At 42.0% G+C, this 20,860-nt stretch overlaps 1 protein-coding gene across 1 annotated transcript; it reads left to right on the top strand.

Moving 5' to 3' along the window:
* The first annotated feature begins 1,637 nt into the window (after positions 1-1,637).
* COQ10B (coenzyme Q10B) lies at positions 1,638-20,448 on the top strand. The gene is made up of 5 exons (XM_048870332.2): positions 1,638-1,751; positions 6,773-6,922; positions 11,110-11,302; positions 14,740-14,841; positions 19,326-20,448. The coding sequence occupies exons 1-5, from the start codon at positions 1,678-1,680 to the stop codon at positions 19,491-19,493; spliced, it is 687 nt and encodes a 228-aa protein (XP_048726289.1). The 5' UTR covers positions 1,638-1,677; the 3' UTR covers positions 19,494-20,448.
* The last annotated feature ends 412 nt before the right edge of the window (positions 20,449-20,860 follow it).

The raw sequence follows: 20,860 nt of genomic DNA on the forward strand, positions 1-20,860 counted from the left end.
CCCCTGCATTCTATCCAACCCCCCTGCTCCCTGCCTCCTTACCGGGCTGACTGGAGCACTGGTGGCTGGCAGCACAGATGCACCACGACAGGCAGCCGTGCCACGCAGCACAGAGCACCGGGTCAGGCCGGGCTCTGCAGCTGCGCTGCCCCAGGAGCTCGCTGTGCCAGTGGAGCAGTGAGCTGAGGCTGCGGGAGAGGGAGAACAGCAGGGGAGGGGCCGGGGGCTAGCCTCCCGGGCCAGGAGCTCAGGGGCTGGGCAGGATGGTCCTGCGGGCCAGATGTGGCCCACGGGGCATAGTTTGCCCACCTCTGGTTTAGAGGCACTGACCTTTGTACTTCTTGAGTAAAATGCTCAAGGTAAACTTCCTTGTTATGCACAAAGTAGTATTACTTGGAGTTAGGTGCACTGTCAGTTCTCTTTAGAAATAATAAATATAAAAACATCACAGACTGGGTCTGGGGGGAGGTAGCAGTGGTCAGGCAGCAAAGGAGCAGGGTCTGTGAGGACAGGAGCACTGGACACCACGGGGCTGGGCCTGGAATGTGTAGATGGGGGAGCTGGAGACAAGGGAGCATGGGTGTAGTTTGTGAGGCAGGGGAGCACTGCCACCCCAAAATGCAAGCCTCACAGAATTTGGACCCCCGTACCCCCTGCCATACACAGCCCCATTGCCTAGATTGGAGCTGCTCCAAAAATATAGAAGTTAAACTATGCCTGGGTGGGGAGTGGGAGCTGGAGATAAGGGGCAAGACCTGAGGGGCGGGGGAACTAGTGCCAAGGGAGAAGCATTGGAGGGAGCTATAGGGCAGGGTTCAAGGTGGGGGGAGGGGCAGGTGCTGGAAGGGGGTACGGCCAGGGTCTCCAGTGAAGGGGAGCTGGAGATGAGGGAAGGGGGCTATAGGGCAGGGTTTGAGGGGTGCAGAAGCTGGAGATGAGGGGAAGGGGCAGGCACTGGAGGAGGCTATAGGGCATGGTCTGAGGGGTGGGGGGAGCTGGTGACGAGGGGAGGGGGGAGCTGGTGACGAGGGCAGGGGGCTACAGGGCAGGATCTGAGGGGTGGGGCCGGAAGCTAGAGACCAAGGATAAGCAGTGGTGGGGGCTGAGGCGCGGGGAAGCGAGGCCAGGCGGGGCAGAGTCTGAGGGGAGGCTTGGAGACGAAGCAGGGTCTGGGCAGTGGGGGAGCTGGAAGGCGGGAACCGGGACAGAAGGCTCGTGCGGGAATTGCCCCGCGCGCAGAACGCAGGGGGCGCAAGGACACGCCGCAAAGCCTTGTCTTACTCCTCCCGCCGCCAGCCTGTGTAACTTTAAGAGCTGCTGAGTGTCACTCCATTCGGCCAATCAATGGGCTGATTCCAGCACTCGCCCCGCCCCTGTTGCTCCCAGCCTTATGTAACCCCGACAAAGCCAACCCTAAGCCTTGTGACTGCGCGCGGCCCCGAAGCTCTGTGTCGCGCTCTCGCACTAGAGTCATGGGGTGGGTGTGGGAGGGGGTGTGTCGAGGGTAGGACACCGCAGTCCACATAGCAGTGACGTGAGGGACTTTTAGCACGGTGATTGGCGTCGTCTGGGCGGCTGCTGCGCGGTGATTGGCTTGCTAGAGATGGGGGCGGGTCTGGCGCTGGCAGCCGTTAGGCTGGCTGACTGGGATGGGGGGGTGAGGTAGCGGGGCTGAACATGGCGCGGAGCGGCCGGGCGCTTGGGAAGGTGCTCGCCGAAAGGCTCACGGCGCCGCACAGAAGCGTTCTCAGGTAGGCGGGGTCCTCCAGTCACAGGGACATGGGGCAGTTTAAAGGGGCTGATGACCCCCCCCCCCGGGGCCCGTTCTTCCCCGCGCTGCGAGCGGCTCCTCCCACCGCGTAGGAACTGGGAATCTCCCTTGAGCCGCCCCCCACCTCGTGAGAGGTGGCCCCTGCTTGCTCCACCCAGGAGCTGAGTGGCGATAATTAGCAGCGTTGACATTCGCCTTGCGGTCAGTAGGCTCCAGAGTGAACACGTTGGAGATGAATGGGGCAACTGCTTGCTCCCCTCGGAGCCCCCCTCTGGCTGAGGATTTGGGGTCCAGGGGCCCAGGTCTCTTTCCAACTCAAAAGCAATAAATAGGTAGCTAGGTAAATCCCCCCTAGGTAGCCCCAACATCAGGCTGGAGTTAAGGGGATAATTTAAGGGTGAAATACAGTCCCAGGAATATTGTGATTCCAAAAAACTTTACTGCAAATGAAATGTCTAGTTCTGCTTGAAGGAAATGCAAAGCATTTAACTGTTAGCAAACTGACACTCTTTCTAGCTGAACCAATATATATAATTTTGGGGTATATTTCAAACATATTTCAAGACCTGTGTCATGACATTTTAATAAATGTAAGGTTGATTAAGAGTCAAGATCTACCCACTTTGTGTCACAGCTGTTTCTGTTAAACCCAGTCTTTCAATTATAGAGGCAAATTGTGTGAAAACAAAAGAAAACTTGGAAAGCAAAATGGACTCAACTATTTCTTTTAATAAGGAGTGAAATAATAAAGGGACTCTTGCAGCCTTTATTGTTATTAGGGAGCTGCTGGTTGTGCCTCCATGTTAAGGTTGAGGTAAGGTGTGTGTGGTAATAAATAGGTTGGAGTCAAAATCCCTTCATGATGTCATAAACTACATTTAGTTGTTTGACACAGGGACTGAAGTAGAAAAATGTGAGATCTTTTTTCCCTCTTTGGAGGGGGAAAAAAAAGTAATTTTATGTCCTGTCCACATTCAAGTGAAGTTTAATGTGGGCTGGAGATACTAAAATAGTTCATCCTTGTTAAAGGAAAGTAGCTTTCCTTGATGAAGCTGAACTGTAGCTCACGAAAGCTTATGCTCAAATAAATTTGTTAGTCTCCAAGTTGCCACAAGTACTCCTTTTCTTTTTGCGAATACAGGCTAACACGGCTGCTACTCTGAAACCTTTTTAAAAATTATTTTAGTATGTGTGGTTTGAGGACAAACTCCATTCCCAGAAACTGTGTTTATATGGTTATAGCCTATCTTAAACAAATGTGATGTTTAGGTGCTTTTGATCCAAGTGTAACTTGTCTTAAAATGATAGTGTGTTCAGAACTTTCTGTCCTTGACAGTGAGATAAAGAATTAAGGGAGTGTAGATATTACTAGGTTTTCATAAGCACTATGTTCATGATCTACCAAATACTTTAGCTATAGATCCAATCTGTACCAAATTTATATAAACGTATCTTTATAATAATTTGTATAATGCATGTACCAAGTATGTACCTCTATCTATTAATGTTTTAATCAATAATGTGCTATTAATAAAAGAGGGAGAGACATTCAGACCACTCTTCCATAAAGTACTTTGGCCTGTGCATTTTCCTTTGTCACTTAGTGCAGAGAGGAGCATTGTGGAAAGCTGCACAATTGTGTGAAAAGAAAAGATGTCTATGTGGTATCTTAACACCACGCAGCTGCTTACAACCCCTCTAATGTGTGAGCTTTGCTCTGCCTATGTGTTGAGTACCAAACTAACTAATGAGGGAGAAATTGATGTCCACTAGGATTTGGAATGAGATCAACTTATGTCACATTGGTGTCATAGGTCATAAAACAGCCACTAGATGACATTAACTTTATGAAACTGATATTTGAGAAACTATGAACATGGTTACAGTGGCACATCCTTAGTACTAATATGTTTTTTCTATCATTTGTTAGATATCTCTCTTCTTCTAGTACTTGATTCTAATCAACTTCAATCTTAAAACAGATCTAGTTTTTTAAATTTAATAAAATCATGGAGTATATGTTGTTTGAACATGTAAGATACAGTAGTAACTGTTGACTCCGTGGAGCATGAAAGACATGTGGTGCCATAGTAGTTGTCCTAGCATTTGGAGATAAAGCAGTAAATGATTGGTTTGGATAATAGTAAAAATGTATACTAAGATGTGAAAGCTGGCTGCCCTGTTGCTAGAGAGGGGTAAATGCAGGACTAGAAGCCAAGTACTTTCGAGTTCTAATATGAGCACTGCTGCTATCTGCCCTCTGTGCCTTAAACAAGTCACTAATACTCTACATCTGTTTCCCTATCTGTAAAATTGGGAATATGTAGTGTCTGAAGATGGATGAACAATGAGTGTTGAGCACTGTTTTTTATATACCTAAACTAAATACTTTGTTACTACATGTGTCCTTGAAAGAGTTAAAAGCCTGATTCAAGAGCGGCCATATGCTTAAGTCCCACTGGTGTCATGTATTTCACTGATGTCTTTTATAAGGATGCTTTCTTGAATCGGAGCCAAAGACAGCACATTCTTGATATCTGATTTATCTTCAGATGAAATCAAGAGAAAATAAACTGATGATGCAGTATTCCATATGAAACCTCTCCAGACTTGTTAACCTTGTAATTTCTTCTTATGTTAACCATACCCGCCTACCTTTGAATGGTATTAAAGCTCTAAATCAGACACTATCTATCAGCAATAATTTCTCATTGTCCTTATTTATGTTGTTTAACATCTAGAATTGGGATTTGGAAGTTGCAAAGCAAGCCTATCTGAAAAATAGTTTGAAATACTTTTACTATATCATTACAGAAATTTAAATACACATTTACTTTTGACAATGTACTATATATAGTTAAAAACTCACACGCTTTATTTTTGTCTGTGGTCGAGAGAGGCTAACTTAAATGTAAAATAAAGCCTATCCCAGGTTTTCTGAGTGCATTGGCCAGATTTATAGAAATTGGATATGGATAAGGATTTATTAATTATTTTATCAATCTCTCTGGCACTGCAAGATTGTTTCTATATGGTACCCCTTGCTGCATCTTGTCCAGGCACATTGCTAAATTATGGGACTGTAGTCACATCTTTTGAGATACAACTGTCCTACAGTCAAATCGATCTCATTCTCAAGGATTTACCAGATACTCAGCCTAACTTTCCCTTTCCTAATTTCATACCAATACTCCTGGTTGTATCTCCGATACAATCCCAAGTAATTCCTTTCTGTCTCTGGTGTTTACGATTCTAAATATTTGTGGTCTATGATCTTGTTTCACACGTTTTATTACCTTGCAAAATATGTATATATTATCTCTCTTCTGAAGTCCCTCCCAGACTGGTTTTCTGTCTAACATGGTGAACCAGAATTAAATGCAACTGTAGCCCTGGGGTAGTTGTACAATTGAGTTGTTACTTATTGCAGTTCTTAGGGGCATAAGCATTTTTGTCAAGTGTTCATGATAGCTTTGAATAGAATTTAGTTACTCAAGTAGATATTTCTGTTATATAAGCTCCTCAAAGCAGGGATTGTGTCTCAAGAATATTTATAAAATGGCTTGTATAATTACAGTATTATTCGAATGTCCTGTAATAAAGCTCCATTGAGGTGAGTGCAGAGCAGGTATGTGATGCTTCCATGATGTATTAAATGTCTGCCCCATAAATTTACACTGTTGGTTATTGTAGGAAATTAGTGGATGTTTTGCAGTCACAGGCCAGCAAAGTTAATAGTTTCTTCTTTAAATAGTTGGCAGTTTACACTTAGTTATCGTAACTTGCTAGACTTCAGTGGTTAAGGAGAAGACTCATCCACCAGTGCACTATGTTTAAAAAAAAAAAACCTTTCAGCTTATTGGGGAAGGTCAGTTCCATTTTTAACTCCTCATTCATATGACTGCTTGATTCTAGAGTTACAGCTCTGATTGTGTTAGAAATACGATAGAAACCCAGATAGTTCATTAGATATTATGGGGAGAGGGACCACTGGTAGGTAATAGAGCTCTCTCTTTTAAATGCATTGATGCCAGGAATCAGGACTTCCTGAGGTTAACTTTTGTATAAAATATACTAGTGCTTCTTAACAATGAGAGATCCCAACTCAAGCAGAGTATTGAATTTAACAGTGTAGATGGATCTATAAATGTGATTCACATTTTAAAACTGAAATATGCTTTGTATTTTTCCATAATCTTAAATTCATTGAGAGAATATAAATATGACCTTTATAAGTATTTCTGAAAAGTAAATGGTGAGGTTTTATTTCTGAAATTCAAGATTATATATGATCTCAACTGTTTCAGGAGAAACAAATGTCTAAAGTAGGATAAGGAGTGTAGTTTCCTCTCCAAAAGGCCATGCAGCCAGGAACTTGCTTTTTAAGAGAAATAAGGGGGGAGGAGAAACTAACTTCTTGTCATCTGAAACATAAAAATATGAATGTATTTTTAATGGTATTCAGCTGTGTATCTCAGACTCCAAACTTCTTTTTCTGTTCACATATGCAGAATGGGACAAAATATTAGAGATGACGTCTGAAAACTACTTGTATATTAGCAGGAAATGCTGGTCTGCAAATCAAAGTGAACTCAGTTTAGTGTATGGCCTCAGACTGAGTTGAAGCCAAGCCTTAAAGGAAGGCCTTTGTATTTTACTGTGTGCCAATTTTTTTTTTCCATGACTGGGAGCTATTTTTAGTTTCGCCAAAGACAAAAAAAGGTTAACATTGCATCTTGAACAGCTTACAGACTGTTATGGAGCTCATTTTCACATCTGAAGCAAAAATTTTCTGCAATACTGTAGAACAGATTGCCTGTATATCTCACTTTAATGTATGCAGAATTGTAGCCGTGTTGGTCCCAGGATGTTAGAGAGACAAGATAGGTGAGGTCATATCTTTTATTGCACTTCACCCACCTCTCTATCTTACTTCAAAGCATTAATGATTTGTTTTGTTAATCAAAAACACACTATAATAAAACATTTTCACAATTGCAGGCACTTGGCTTCATGTGGTATTCTGATGAGCAGAATTCCTCAAATGCAAGCATCTGTAACAAACCGTACCTTCGCAAGAAGAACTTTCTTCAACATTGCTTCACCATTCGGAAATAAAAGAAAAGAATATTCTGAGAGAAGAATTATAGGGTTTGTATAATAGAACTATGGAAATAGACTTATAGATGTGTGTGCATTTGGTTTCTATAAGTTGTTGTAGATAAGCCATAAACATTTCTAGTAGTTCTGGTTATGTTTAGTGGTGACTAATGACTTTAAAGGAGCCTGACTTTCAGAAAGTGTAGAGCATCTCTCCCCTCAAAATCAGGCCCCTTTTAAGTGCCTCAGAATGACCACCAAAAAATGAAGACACTAAAAATCACTAGCCAGTTTTGAAAGGTTTAGTTGTCTTGTCCAGAAATTAAACCCAGTGTTCAAAAAAATGTATAATAAATAAAATTTAAAAAGCTACCCCTTCTAGTGGAAAGAATGCCTTAACCATTTAATCTGCTTCTGCAGAAAACTAATTCCAGCAAAATAACAAAGGTATGAACTCAACTAGTTTTTCCTCATTTGCTCCAAGAACATGCTAATACTTTGCACTTATATTGCATCTTTCATTTGAGGATCTTAGATTGCTGTTGGGGTATGTGGAGAGGAAGCATTATCCCTGTTCTATAGATGGGGAAACAAAAGTACAGAGCTACAGCCGAGGGTGAAATCTGGCCCCATTGAAGTCAATAGACACGGACAGGGGTAAAGGGGCCAAGGCTGGGTCTGCAGCTGGGGGTGGATCTGTGGCTGGGAATGGGGCCGCTCCCAGGTGCAGCTCTGCTCCCGGTCTTGGCCCTGGGCCAGGAATGGAGCTAGGGCCAGGAGCAGAGCTGTGCCGAGGCTGGGGACAGGAGCCAGGGACGTGGCTGGTGGCGGGACTGGAGCAGAGCTGGGGGCAGGAAGGGGTTCCGTGGTGCTCCCTCCCCACCATGTCCCCTGGAAGTTCCTAGCAGGGTGTGCCCCACAGTTTTGGGACTTCCGTTTTAAATTGTTAGGAAACATGCAAAAAGCCTTTAATATTACAATTAAGTAAACAGTGAAGATATTTTACTTCACAAGGGCCAAAGTTTAGGATCTCTTTCTTCTCAATTTGATGACTGACATTGGGACACCTAAAGCAGAAAAGAGGCTGCGTGTTCTACTTTGCTTTAATTGTTTGTAATGTCACCAGTTGTTTTAGGAGAAACTCAAGATCAGAATTTTGTTTTTATTTTTTTTCCAAATGCTCTTTAAAATGTTTTAATCTTTAATTTAAACCCATCCCCATACTTCCTTAGAGTCCAATCCTGCAAGTGCTATGCACGTTGGAAGTCAGTTCACTCTGTGCGTATCAGGAGGTGCACAGCACTTTGTGGGTATGGGCTGATCTTACTTACTATTTCTAAATCACCATAAATGTAATTAACACTTCAAACAAATAAGAATGTCCATGCCCCCAAGGAATTTGCTATGTGAAGTTTAAACAAGATGTATGAGGGAAGATGACAAAATGCTGGGCACAGGATGGAGGGTGATGTGCGGACAAGGCCTGATGGGATAAGATAATGGAGTTGCTGAGGTAGCTGATGGTTAAACTAGGCAGTTCACAGCATGCTGAAAGATTGAAGAAATGAAGGGTACAGAGATGGGTCTGAGCTACGGTTTTCCCCCTATGATAAAAGATAATAGGGAAAGGAGCCAGTAGGGGAGAGTGGTTAAAGAGAAAAGAGGAGGTGAAATAAGCAGAAGGGAGGAGTTATGAGTTGAAGGGTTAGAGGGAGATAAACAAAAAGAGACTACAGCAGCAGGAGGATTCTTTAATTAGGTCTGTTTTCTAGAAACTCTTGGAGATGAGTACCAGTCCATTTGAAGGACTAAGGAGTTGACTGTGTAGCTAAACATATGCAATGCCATCTATGTTTGCTCCAGGTGGTGCTTAAAAATATACTCATTGTATTGTATGTGGACAACATTTGACTTTCAAATGGTCATAACTGGTTAAATCAAAATCGGTTTTCTTCAGAAGACTGACAGGTCTCAGTGAGGGCAATTTCCATGTCAGATGGTTGCTGTATTTTTTTTGTTTTGTTTTTATTATTTTTCTGCAAGGTAGCTTTTTTCCCCTTTCCAAAAGCAGCTGTAATTTTTCCTTCAAACTTGACATATACTCAGCCCCCCTCACCGCCCTTTCCCCCTCAAACCCTCTCACCCCCAAAAAATCATTTCCCAACAGAAACCAACTTTGGAAACACTCCTGCAGCTTTGCCTCTAGCAGTTGTATCAGCTTTCCTAATAATACAGGATTTTTAAAGTTTGTATATTTTAAAAGCATGCAGATCTGCAAAACATATGAATGGGCTGATTTGCTAAAGGGTGGAATGAAAAGCTAAAGATCTGCAGAATTATACATACTTAAATTTGTATCTCTGTAGAATTTACTGCAATTTTGCATGTCTAGGGGTGGGCAAACTTCTTGGCCTGAGGGCCACATCAGGTTTCAGAAATTGTATGCAGGTCTGGTTAGGGGAGGCTGTGCCTCTCCAAACAGCCAGGCATGGCACAGCCCCTTCTCTCGCTCCCTCCATTCTCCCTTCCCCTGGCTCCCTGTCCCCTGACTGCCCCTGGAACCCCCACCCCTTCTCTCTGTACCCTGCCTGCCCCTGGAACCCCCACCCCTGACTGCCCCCTGCCACACCATCCAACCCCTCTCTCCTTCCTGACTGCACCCCCCTCCCCTGGACCCCTGCCTCCATTCCACCCCCATGTTCCCCGCTCTCTGACCGCCCCGACCCCTATCCACCTCCCCGCCCCCTGACCACCACCCCTGAACTCCCCTGCCCTCTATCCAACCCCCGTGCTCCCTGCCCCCTTACTGCGCTGCCTGGAGCACCAGTGACTGGCGGTGCTGCAGCCGCGCTGCCCAGCTGGAGCCAGCTACACCACCGTGCAGCATAGAGCACTGGGTCAGGCTGGGCTCTGCAGCTGCACTGTGCCAGGAGCTTGCGGCCCCGCCGCCGAGAGCACTGCACCAGCGGCGCAGTGAGCTGAGGCTGCAGCGGGGAGGGGAACAGCGGGGGAGGGACCAGGGGCTAGCCTCCCAGGCCAGGAGCTCAGGGGCTGGGTAGGAGAGTCCCGCGGGCTGTAGTCTAGAAGGCTGAACTAGAGGTATAAAAACTGTTCTGTGGAAAATCACTTGCACAGTATTTGAAGAGCCTTTATGAATAATAGAAAACTTTTATCTTGATATCGTTGTTTGACCATTACAAATGAAGGTGATATAAATATTTACCCTGGGCCGAAACTTCGTATATGGGTCAGAATCAGTTTAAAAAAAAATCTGTTCTGCATTTACCCCATTAAAAACTAGTTCAAGACAAGACTAGAATTTCCATCTTGCTTTCACCCTAAGGGTTTGAATGAGATTCTGACTTATTAAAAAGTCGGAGGGAGGTTTTTATTAAATCCAGCATCTTAGTCTAATGGCTTCTTTTTAGGGTTTTTTTTGTTTGTTCATTTGTTTTTTTGTTTTTGGTAAAGTCCATTTGATACAGAAGTAGCTTAAACTTAAGACTAAAAGGTTCCCCCCTTTTTGAGACATCTAAAATTTAGTACCAACAGTGTTTATCTTGAAGAATTGCATGTGCAGACTGCTTGAAATTGGCTTTTAGCTTTTTTTTTTTTTAAATACTGAGTAATTTAGGCTCCAATCCTGCAAACACTTATGGATATGAGGGGCTAGTCATATGCATGAAATTACAAATTACTCATTTGTGTGTTTGTAGGATTGGGATCTTAGCTCTCGAATGCAAGGGACTAATAGCAGAAGCTTGACAACAGACGGTGGGTAAGCACTGTGCTGGCTTCCCCACCTAGCTTTACCAATATACCTCATCCTAACCTGTGGCACCTCATCTATTCCAATGTCTTGCTTCCCTTGAGCAAATACTGATTTGTGCCAAATTGCTTACAACTCTTTCTTAACTATTTTTAATTAGCTAAGTTACCTGTACATTTTTTAACAATAGCTATATTGTCTTCAGTTGATTGTATCTTTTGAGATTCTAAGTTGTATGATTTTTAGAGTGAAAATATTCATTTAAGTTTTTGTAAAGTGTAGTCAGCATTTACAGTGCTGTATAAATTACTGTTAAAATCTTAAAAGGATGTAAATCTGCAAAGTCAAGAACTCATATGTTTGGAAATACCAAATTAAAGTTGCCCATGTAACTTATAGTAACTTGAAAAGCTTTTATATTTAAATTACTACAGTTTTATAACTGGTAATGTCATGTTTCTATTTCCAGGTATTCCATGCAGGAAATGTATGAAGTGGTAGCTGTTGTGGAGGACTACAAACTCTTTGTTCCTTGGTGTAAAAAGTCAGACATATTATCCAAACGTTCTGGGTACTGCAAAGCCCACTTAGAAATAGGATTTCCTCCTGTGGTAGAGAAGTATACATCAGTTGTTACCCTAGTGAGACCTCACTTGGTTAAGGTAATTCTTATTTTGTGTGTTTCTTGTGTGTAACTTTTCCTAATATCCAATTGTATAAATGTAATACTTTAAAGAAAACAGGAAACTATGACTTCAAAACAAAATTCAAAAATGATTCATAAAGCTGTTTTGAGTGGTGCTATATTTTCAAAAACTGTGTGTGTAGCTTTTGTTTAAGACCTAATTACAGCTGAGGGATATTGAACATTGTTTTTAAAATGTGTCTTTAAAGAAAAATCTTTGCTTTATTCTTTTTATTGTGTGAGAAATAACCAGCCATTTATGTGATACATGTATATACCATTCCTAGTTCTCTTCATTATAAGGAATGGTTGTTAGTATATTTTTTATATAATCCTCTTTAAACTTAAAATTAATTTTGACTTACCCGCTTCTCAAAGAAAAAGGGGCATGATGCTTCAGACACTTCAGCAAGAACTGTGGCATCTGTCATCACTCTCCTCCAGCGTTCATGACTTACATTATTTGGCCTGTTTGGCTGGAAAGGAGCCCTTTAATGGTGAAGGCTTGTTCAGTAGCAAGACTGATGAGAAGATGGAGACTTTTGGGTTAAGCTGGTCAGAAGAGAAGGAACCCTGCTTCATCTTCTTTCATATTGCAGAGGCAATAACTTTCATCTGTTTCCTTTTACTCTTCTTCATAACCATTTCAACCATGGTAGTAACCAAAAAGGCAGATTAAAAGGACAACATTTTAAGCAGAAGTCTGGCACTTCAGCTGCTCTTTTGTCCTCTACACCTACTCAGGCTCAAATTCAAGGGTTGCTCGGGAACCTAATCTCTTATTTCTTTTGCACTTTTCTGTCTCACACCTTTCCTTCACTTTGGGAATCACCTCATCCATTTTCTTGCAGCATGGAGTAAAATTGCCATAGATAACTTGTGTTAAAGATAATTGTTTGGCTAAGCAGTCCAATTCTGCTCTTTCTCCCATCCCCATTCTTTCCAGGGATTCCTCTTATAAAAAACACTGTTAAGAGCAGAAATGGATTCCTTGTTAAGTATGCGGGATATAAGATGCCAAGACAGTACAGTGGGGAGAAGGGCTTTTATTTAAAGTACTTTCTTATTCTGGGGGGTAAAAATCAGGACCTGAGACAGGTGAACAATTACAGCAGAAAGTTCAGGTTTCACATGCTGACTGGACTCTATCCCTACTATTTTTCTACAAGACTGGCTCTTGACCTAAAAGAGAACTGTGAATGTAGGCATCAGGCTGCTTCATAACTATCTCTTAGATTTACAGCTCACCTTAAAAGAGCACATCTAGTCTTGGAGAAGACTAGAACAGGGGTTCTCAACCTTTTTCTTGCTGAGCCCCCCCTCAACATGCTATAAAAACGCCAGAGCCCGGTGGGGGAGGACTTGGGGCTCTGAGCTTGGGGGGGACCCTTGGGCATAGGCATAGTTTTACTTCTGTTTTGGAGTGGGCAAGAGCTGGCAGGGTTCGAGACCGCTCTGCACAGTGGGGTCCAGAGATGGAGTGCCACCTCCACCCCCGACTCACTCAGGAGGCCACCCAGCCTGTCTGGGCTGTGGGGGGATGCAACCAAAAAATATAACTCAAAGGGGGGAGTCAGTTCAAAAAGTTTGAAAACGACTCAGGGTGCAAAGGGGGGTAGCTAGTGGCTGTGTGCAGGCAGTGGGATAGCTCAGGGTGCAGGCAGGTGGTAGCTAGGGGCTGTGTACAGGTAGGCAGGGACAGTCCTAGTGTGGCTCCTGGCTTCAGCCCCCACGCTGCTCCTAGCTTGGGGGGAGTAGGGGGTGCCAGATTCAGCCCTACGCCACTCCCAGCTTGAGGGGTAGGGAAGGGGGTGCCAGATTCAGCCCCGCACTGCTCCCAGCTTGTGGGGGGGGGACGGACATGGGATTCAGCCCCGCACTGCTCCTGGCTTCGGGGTGTGCTGGTTTCAACCCCGTGCCACTTCAGCGCAGGGGCTCGGGGCTCTGGGTTTCAGCCACGGGGCTCTGTGGATCCGCTGAAAGGGCTTGTGGACCCCAGTTGAGAACCGCTGGACTAGAGTGGTGAACCACCCCTAAGAGTGGTGAAGGGAGAAATCTATTTTTGGTGCTTAAAGTCTCTCCCAGACCTATTGTCTTTGTCTATATGAGGATTTTTTTTTCCCTAAAAATTCCCACCATTCAGATCCATCAGTGTTGGCAAAGTGGGAATGGTACCATAGACAAGGAGCTGCTGGCATTCTAACTTGTGTTATTATGGTGGCAAAAACACCAGCAGCGCCTATCCACCATTGCTGTTGCTGACAGCGTTGAATCGTTAGTATCAACAGTGGCCGATGTGAAGGAAAAAAATTCTAGTATTGATGTGCCCATTGAGGCTAGAAGAGTTGCAATGGCAGCATGCTGTTTCCCAGGGTAGAGGAAGAACCATGTAATTTCTTTCTGAAAATTCCAAGGCAATTGGGGAGCAGCATTTAAGCGATTCTTGAAGAGGGAGCATTGTTCAATCCTCTGCTGGAAGTATGGCCAGCCCAAATCTGGATTTGGACAGCAAACAAGAGTGAGTGAAAATAAGGGCTACATTGATCTTCAATCCCAGAGTGGAGGTTACGAAGCCAACACCACTATACTCCCCTAATATAAAACTTTAGGCAAGGACTCTAATCAGATCCGCCCGTAAACACTGCTTGCTGGGAACTAAAGCCAAATATGTATACTTACGGCCAGATTCTGCTATTCTTCTATAGATTAATCCCTTACGTTGAAATCAATGAGACTCTTCATTCAGTGAGATTGGTAGAATATGTTCCTTAATGACATGCATTTCTCGTGAAATAATATTTGTGAACTCTCAAACTTACAGAGGTGGCTGCAGTTGAGACCTACGGTAGTTTAACATATAGCCACTAATACTGTTTAGCATCAAAAGACAATAGCTACAAATTAAGACCATTTACACAGGGTAATTACAAATATTGGAGACATTTCAGTGCATATAATTTATACACAAGAAATAGTAAAGGTTAAATATCAGATGCCTTGTTTAAAACCATGGTACTTACAACACAATGGTACTAAATGATTGCAATTTACAATACTAGGGGCACTATTCTGTTTGTCCTACATACGTCGATCTCTTAGTTCTGTGCACCTGCTTTGAAATCTGTTGTGGCTCTGAGAACAGAAATTGGCCCCCTCCACACCGTCCTTTTTCTACCTAAGAACTGCTCCTCATGTAGATAACTTGATTACATTGCTTGAAATTATTTTAGGTAAACTGGTCTTTTCTTGGCTTCAATGCAGGAGAAATTCTTAGCTGCACCATGCCTTTTAATATGTAGTGAAACGTGAAAACATTAACTTTCCTAATACCAGCTTCCAAAAGGAAATACTTCGGCCTCGTATATTTAATGTACGAGAGCATAGTTCTAGCTTAACTCTTAAACTTTCTTTTAGGCATCCTGCACAGATGGGAAACTATTTAATCATCTGGAAACAGTGTGGCGTTTCAGTCCAGGAATCCCAGGTTATCCAAGAACATGCACCTTGGATTTTTCAGTAAGTATGGTAATTAAGCTCACTGACTGCTGGAAATGTACTTAAAAGCAAACTACAGCCATGATAAACACAAATGTGCTGCTACTAATGAAAAATATGCTAAGCACATGCACTGAAAAATCATGTTAACTTTACAAAAGTTACTGTTAAACTTTACCATGTGAAAACTTCCCTTTCTAGTCCTCATGAGGAATACTTCTTTGATGAAAACATTAGCTTCCACTGCAATGAAATAGTTCAAGGGGTTGAGTATATTCCTCCCCTCAAACTACTAAACACTTAATGCTGGTGTTTTCCAGGCTGCCAGACACAATTATCCCATATGTATTTGTCTCAGTCAGTGATAGAAAAGCCTACTAGATGATATAGACCATGGCCCCACAAATACAGGATTGTTCTCATGTTAACTTCTAGTTTTAAATATTCCAATGGAGAGGATTCCAGTGGAGAGGAGTGGTATTTTCCCTCTGCTATTTAGCATAGAGTAGACTCTTTTTTTCCTTTTTTGTGTACTGACCTTTCTTCTTCCTCCTTTGTACTGTTATCCAGTCCCTTTTTGGTTGTCTCAGCCAAGCTGTATGTATTGAGCTCTTCTGTTCTAGTCTTTTCTCCACATAAGTGCTCCAGTCCCTTAATCACTTCTTGCTCCCTTATGAACTGCCTGCATGCAGTTTATATGGTTTGGTAATGAGGCCCCTGCAGTTAGAAGTAGTATTCCAGACAGTTACACTGGAGTTGTATTCAGGGAAAATAACGCCTCTCTATTCTATGATGGGAAACCACTGCAGCTCAAAACTGTGTTAGCCCATCTCCCTTCTTAGTTATTTGTTTTTTAAAATTTATCTCCTAATTCCTCTGTGTGTATCTTTCTCTCTGGCTATATATATATATATAGAGAGAGAGAGAGAGGTGTGTATTTTTTGGGGGGGTCATTCCCAAGCCAGGGACCTACCTGAAAACTTGCACCTCCGTATACAGCCTGGCCTACAGCAGCAAATGCTGTACTCATGTGTGGGTAGATATTGTTGCCATCTGCTGGAGTTCCCTGATTTAACAAACTCTCTCTCCTGTAAATAGGAGAGAGCTCTTTTGGTGCCTCCTGTAATTTGAGACCCTCTTGCATGGGCTAATCTCCTTCCATTTATTGGGATTGGGGACATCACAAGTTCAGGAATAGGAAAACAAGCACATGCTTGTAAAATTAAATGATCTTGCAGGACATGCCACTTAAGCTTGCAAGATGTATGGACCCCCAAGCTATTTTACTCATAGAATGTAAAAGCTCCCCAGAAAAATTTATTGTCCTAAAGCTCCTCAAAAAAAGCAGTATGCTAGCTCCCACTGATTGTGCAGAAATGCTGAAGGCTTTATCCCAAACCTTGTGTGAGTTGAGCAAGTCAGAATGACTGGTTTTAAATCCCATAATCCAGATACCTTGTTCTAAGGAAACACAAACTTTAAAAAAAAAAAAAAACTTACATAAACCACTTTATGACATTCTAGGTTGTTAAAGGGAGTCAAAATTGGCCTTAAAATGGACACTGTTTGACTTTACGTGGAACTGCTATCATGGCCCTTTGCCATCCACCGTATTTTGAAGAGGTAAATGGTTTGTATCAGTAACCGAAGTAGAGACAGTTGAGTTCGTTGGATGTAGAAGAGGAGTCTGAGTGAGGCACTTTGGAATTCTAATCTTGCTCTGTTGCTGACTCGCTGTGTGTCTACATCTAAGTAATTTAAGTCTTTTCCCCATCTGCAAAACTATGATTAATACGTATCTACAGTACTTTACCGGTGTGGTGTTATGGATTAGTAAATGTTTGTACCTAGTTTAGAAAAGTAAAGCACACTAATGGTTATTCCTTATGCTTGCTCTCTGAATAAAACATTTTATCATCTTTGACATCACTTAACAGTGTATACTGCTGGGAACAGAAGTAGCAGAGACATCTCCACAGCCTTTTGGAATGTGACAGAGGGCTTGGCTACACTTGTGAGTTAGAGCGCATTAAAGCAACCCCAGGCGTCCTAGCTCACTACCTGTCCACACTAGCAAGGCACGTAGAGCACTCGTGGTACTCCACCTCAGCAAGATTAACGCTTGTTGCGCCTTGGCTGAAATGCCCGGGCGTCAATGTGAATGAGGTGTTGCATTACTGCGCTCTGATCAGCCTCCGGAAACATTTCATAATCCCCTTAAGTCAAGTGGCCACTCTTGGCATAGTTTTGGAATTGCTGCAGGTATGCGGATATGCCCTTTGAAAGCTCTATTATCTGCTCTGAGACACAGCAACCATTACTGTGGAATGCTGTGTGTGTGAGAGAGAGAGGGGTGGTGGGGAGGAAGGTCTGCTGCTGTCTGAACTTACAAGACAGCATGCTGACATGCTCTCTCCCCCCACATACACACAACACACTCCCTGTCACACTCCACCAGCCCTCCCCCCCATTTGAAAAGCATGTTGCAGTCACTTGCATGCTGGGATAGCTACCACAATGCTCTGCCCTCTGTGGCTGTTGCAAGAGCTGCTAATGTGGCCATGCCAGTGCGCTTGTAGCTGTCAGTGTGGACAGATTGCAGCGCTTTGCCTACTGTGCTCTACGAAGGCTGGTTTAACTCAAAGTGCTCTACATCTGCAAGTGTAGCCGTGCCCAGAGTAGAACTAAGTTATTTGCAATAACTGAGGGTTTAAGTGAAACAACTAAAAATGTAGTTTTAGGGATGTAGCTTTAGATGCAAAAATAGAAATCTGAGCTGTGGGCTGCTGCTTGTTCCTACAGGCTACTGTGCCAGTCTTCAACCAAGTCAGCAGTGAATTCTGAATGAGAGGTATCTTAGATCTAAGCTGTGTTTTAGCTCTTTTTAACCTTTCTTCCTACATAGCTTGAATACAGCATAATGTTATCTGCAGTTCACTGGAAAAATCTGTAGTATCTGAAGTTTTTAAACAAAATTAAACACGGATACTTTTTTGCAGGACACAACTTTTGGTCTCTGCCCTGTAGTTCTTGTTCCCTAAAGAACTTTTAGAGTTGCCAAAATGTGCTTGTCTTGCTTGAGTAAAGTTGCATGTGCTTAAAACCCTTGTATAAGTAGATTAATATGCACACCATTCCACACAACTCAAGAGGAAGACTGCTGTATCTATTTGAAGCTGTAAGGTCAATTTATAGGCAGGCTATGAGTGCCTCACTTAGAATTTAATTGGGACACCACGCTTAACACTGACTCTTAGGAAGAATGACACATGATGTTTAAGCATCTTCCAGGAAAGAGTGCACCTGCAGCAGCTGAGTACATCTTAACACCATGCTGCAGCTCTTAGTACTGATTGTGGTAAATTATCACCTACTAAACCATATGGGAATTTTGTAAAAAGATTTCTCTTACTAGGGTGACTTGTGTATGCAAAACCAATATAACTGAGTTAAGACAAGATTCCAGTTTATAGTGATGAGTGTTCCCTAACTAGGGACAGTACCAAGTAATATGACAGGCTATATTTCATGTAAACAGTAACATGGTTGTCATGAGTTATTTAAGCTTCCTTTCTCTTTCCTAATGCTTACTTTATGCTGATATTTTTGTTTTAAATGCAAGAATAGTTAAATGGTTAGAGAGAATGATAGGATCCAAAATCTGGGACTGTAGTAGTCTTAGGCCTTGCTGCTTATAACTAATACATTAGTACTGTATAAAATCAGTTCTCATTTTGTGTTTAAGAGAGAGACCATTCACTAATTGGAATACTTGGATCCAAAGGTGGTGAGAGCAGCAAATGTAGTTTGCAGCAAAGTTAAAGCTATAGCCTTAATCACTGAAAGATGGGATGTGGAAAAGTAGCAGCTGGTCTTCCTCCCTAATTGCCATATTATTCTTTCCTTGCTTTAAATGTAGCTATAGCATATTATGACAACCACAAGTCAAGGTAAAAACTAGATTTAGTGTTAAAATGAAACGCCTTTTGTGTTCAATTGTGTTTACACATTCTCTCTCCATTTCAGGATCTAGCTCAGTGCCACCCATAAATGATCTCTGGCTGTAACTCCATGTCTGCCAGACCTTACTCACCTGAATTCAAATCTTTTTTCACACTTTTCCTCTCATTTACCTAGGTCTCAGTTTGCCTCAGTCATGAACTTATAACTGCATGCATTATTCACCCATCTTCACTTTTTTTTTAAAATAGTGATTGTGCTTTTGTATTATTACTGAAGTATTCTGGGCTGTAGCATGTATGAAAGATGCTATCTAAAAATGAACTGGGTTGAATGGCTCATGAGTTTTCACTTGATATTTTTCAGAGGGATATATAAACTTCATTTGCATAGGGTTAAATCTCCCCTTCTTACAATTTTTTTTAAATTGTGCTAGATATACAATTAAAAATACCCTTAAGTAAACAGATTATTTAATCTTGCTTTATCAAAGTCACTGAAATGATAGATGCTAGAACAATCTTTCTTCTTGATTTCTCAAACAGGTTTCTTTTGAGTTTCGTTCACTTCTACACTCTCAACTTGCTACACTATTTTTTGATGAAGTTGTTAAACAGATGGTAGCTGCCTTTGAAAGAAGAGCATCCAAACTCTATGGCCCAGAAACTAGTATACCTCGGGAGCTAATGTTTCATGAAATTCATCACACATAAAGGGAAAAAAGTTAGTTCTCTACCTTTATTATACTCTAACTTGTACACCTTATTTATAAGAGGTGCTTTTCTGTGGGCATCTATTTAACTTAGCTTTGTGTGATACTGCTGTACAAAACATGCATATAAGATGGAACCAGATGTACATAGAGGAATATTCAAGCTTCAAGTGCAATTCAGGGTGTAGTGTTTGTAACAAGCTGAGTGGCAGCTTCTGTCAGCTAGCCAAGCAAGATTGCCTTTACCTTGCCAAACAGTTTGATTATATGATGAACAGCACATCAGCATTACTGCCTTATCTAAACTGTTAAGTTTTTTGCAGTGTTTGTAATAAGTGTATGAAGTTTAAGTTATTAACAGTTTTTGAACATATGTAACTTATTCTCATGGTATCAGTATCAACCCAAACAAGTTCAGGAAAAGACAGCTGCCTGTAACTTCCTACTTTTCCCTGCATCAGGAATACTAGACTTGTGTGTCAAAAGACTGAAAGAAGAATGCATTAATAGATGGCTTCAATACATTTTAACTGACAAGATTCCTGTGGACAAAGCATTGCCATCTTAGATTAGCAGCTGTGGTAAAAATATAAACTGACACATAACAGAAGTTAAGAGCAGCAATTACTTGTTCTACAACTTGCTGATGTAGACTAAATCAGTGTGGCATTGTACAAAGTATATGTAATTCACTTAAATACAAAGGTCTAAAGTGAGCAATTAAAGGAAGCTTTAAAAGAAGTCTACTTAAATCCACCCATTCAGTGCTACCATCAAACAGATTACTGTAACATTAAAACAATGCAAAGGGGTAAATTATGCCAAGAATTCTTGAATGCATTTGATGGGCTGGCATTAGGGCTATTCCCTTGTCTTAACTGTCTATATTCCCCCTCCTCCCCAAAAGCAAGCTGGAGCTAAATTGTCTCAAAAATTAAAGCTATAAATTAAGTGAATGAAGAGATCTGCATTTTTTCTATATTATATTGAATTGCCTAATTCCTGTTTTAATTTTACCATTAGATCAAGTCTGAAATCAGTGAAATATTTACCCCTTTTCCCTTTCAGAAAAGTTAGATGTATTAAGTGTATATAGAGTAGATATCCCAGGAAAAAGTAAATCCCTTCAGATTCTTAAACTGAGTAGATTTAAATCAGTTGCAGGCATTACACTATGAGTGCACAATTTCCCTCCCCATACAATAGCTTCACTGTTTGCTGGGAACATGGAACTATGAGACTGACTTGAGTTTTCTGTCCCTCTGCAAACTTTAAACTGAAGGAAAATTTTCTCCCACTTTCCCTGGGTTCTCCCACTTTCCCATGAGTTGCAACACTCTTCATGCAGCTGCAGAGGTATGATTCTTT

Source organism: Caretta caretta, chromosome 11 (genome assembly GCF_965140235.1).
Source record: "Caretta caretta isolate rCarCar2 chromosome 11, rCarCar1.hap1, whole genome shotgun sequence".
NCBI classification, from domain to species: domain Eukaryota; kingdom Metazoa; phylum Chordata; order Testudines; family Cheloniidae; genus Caretta; species Caretta caretta.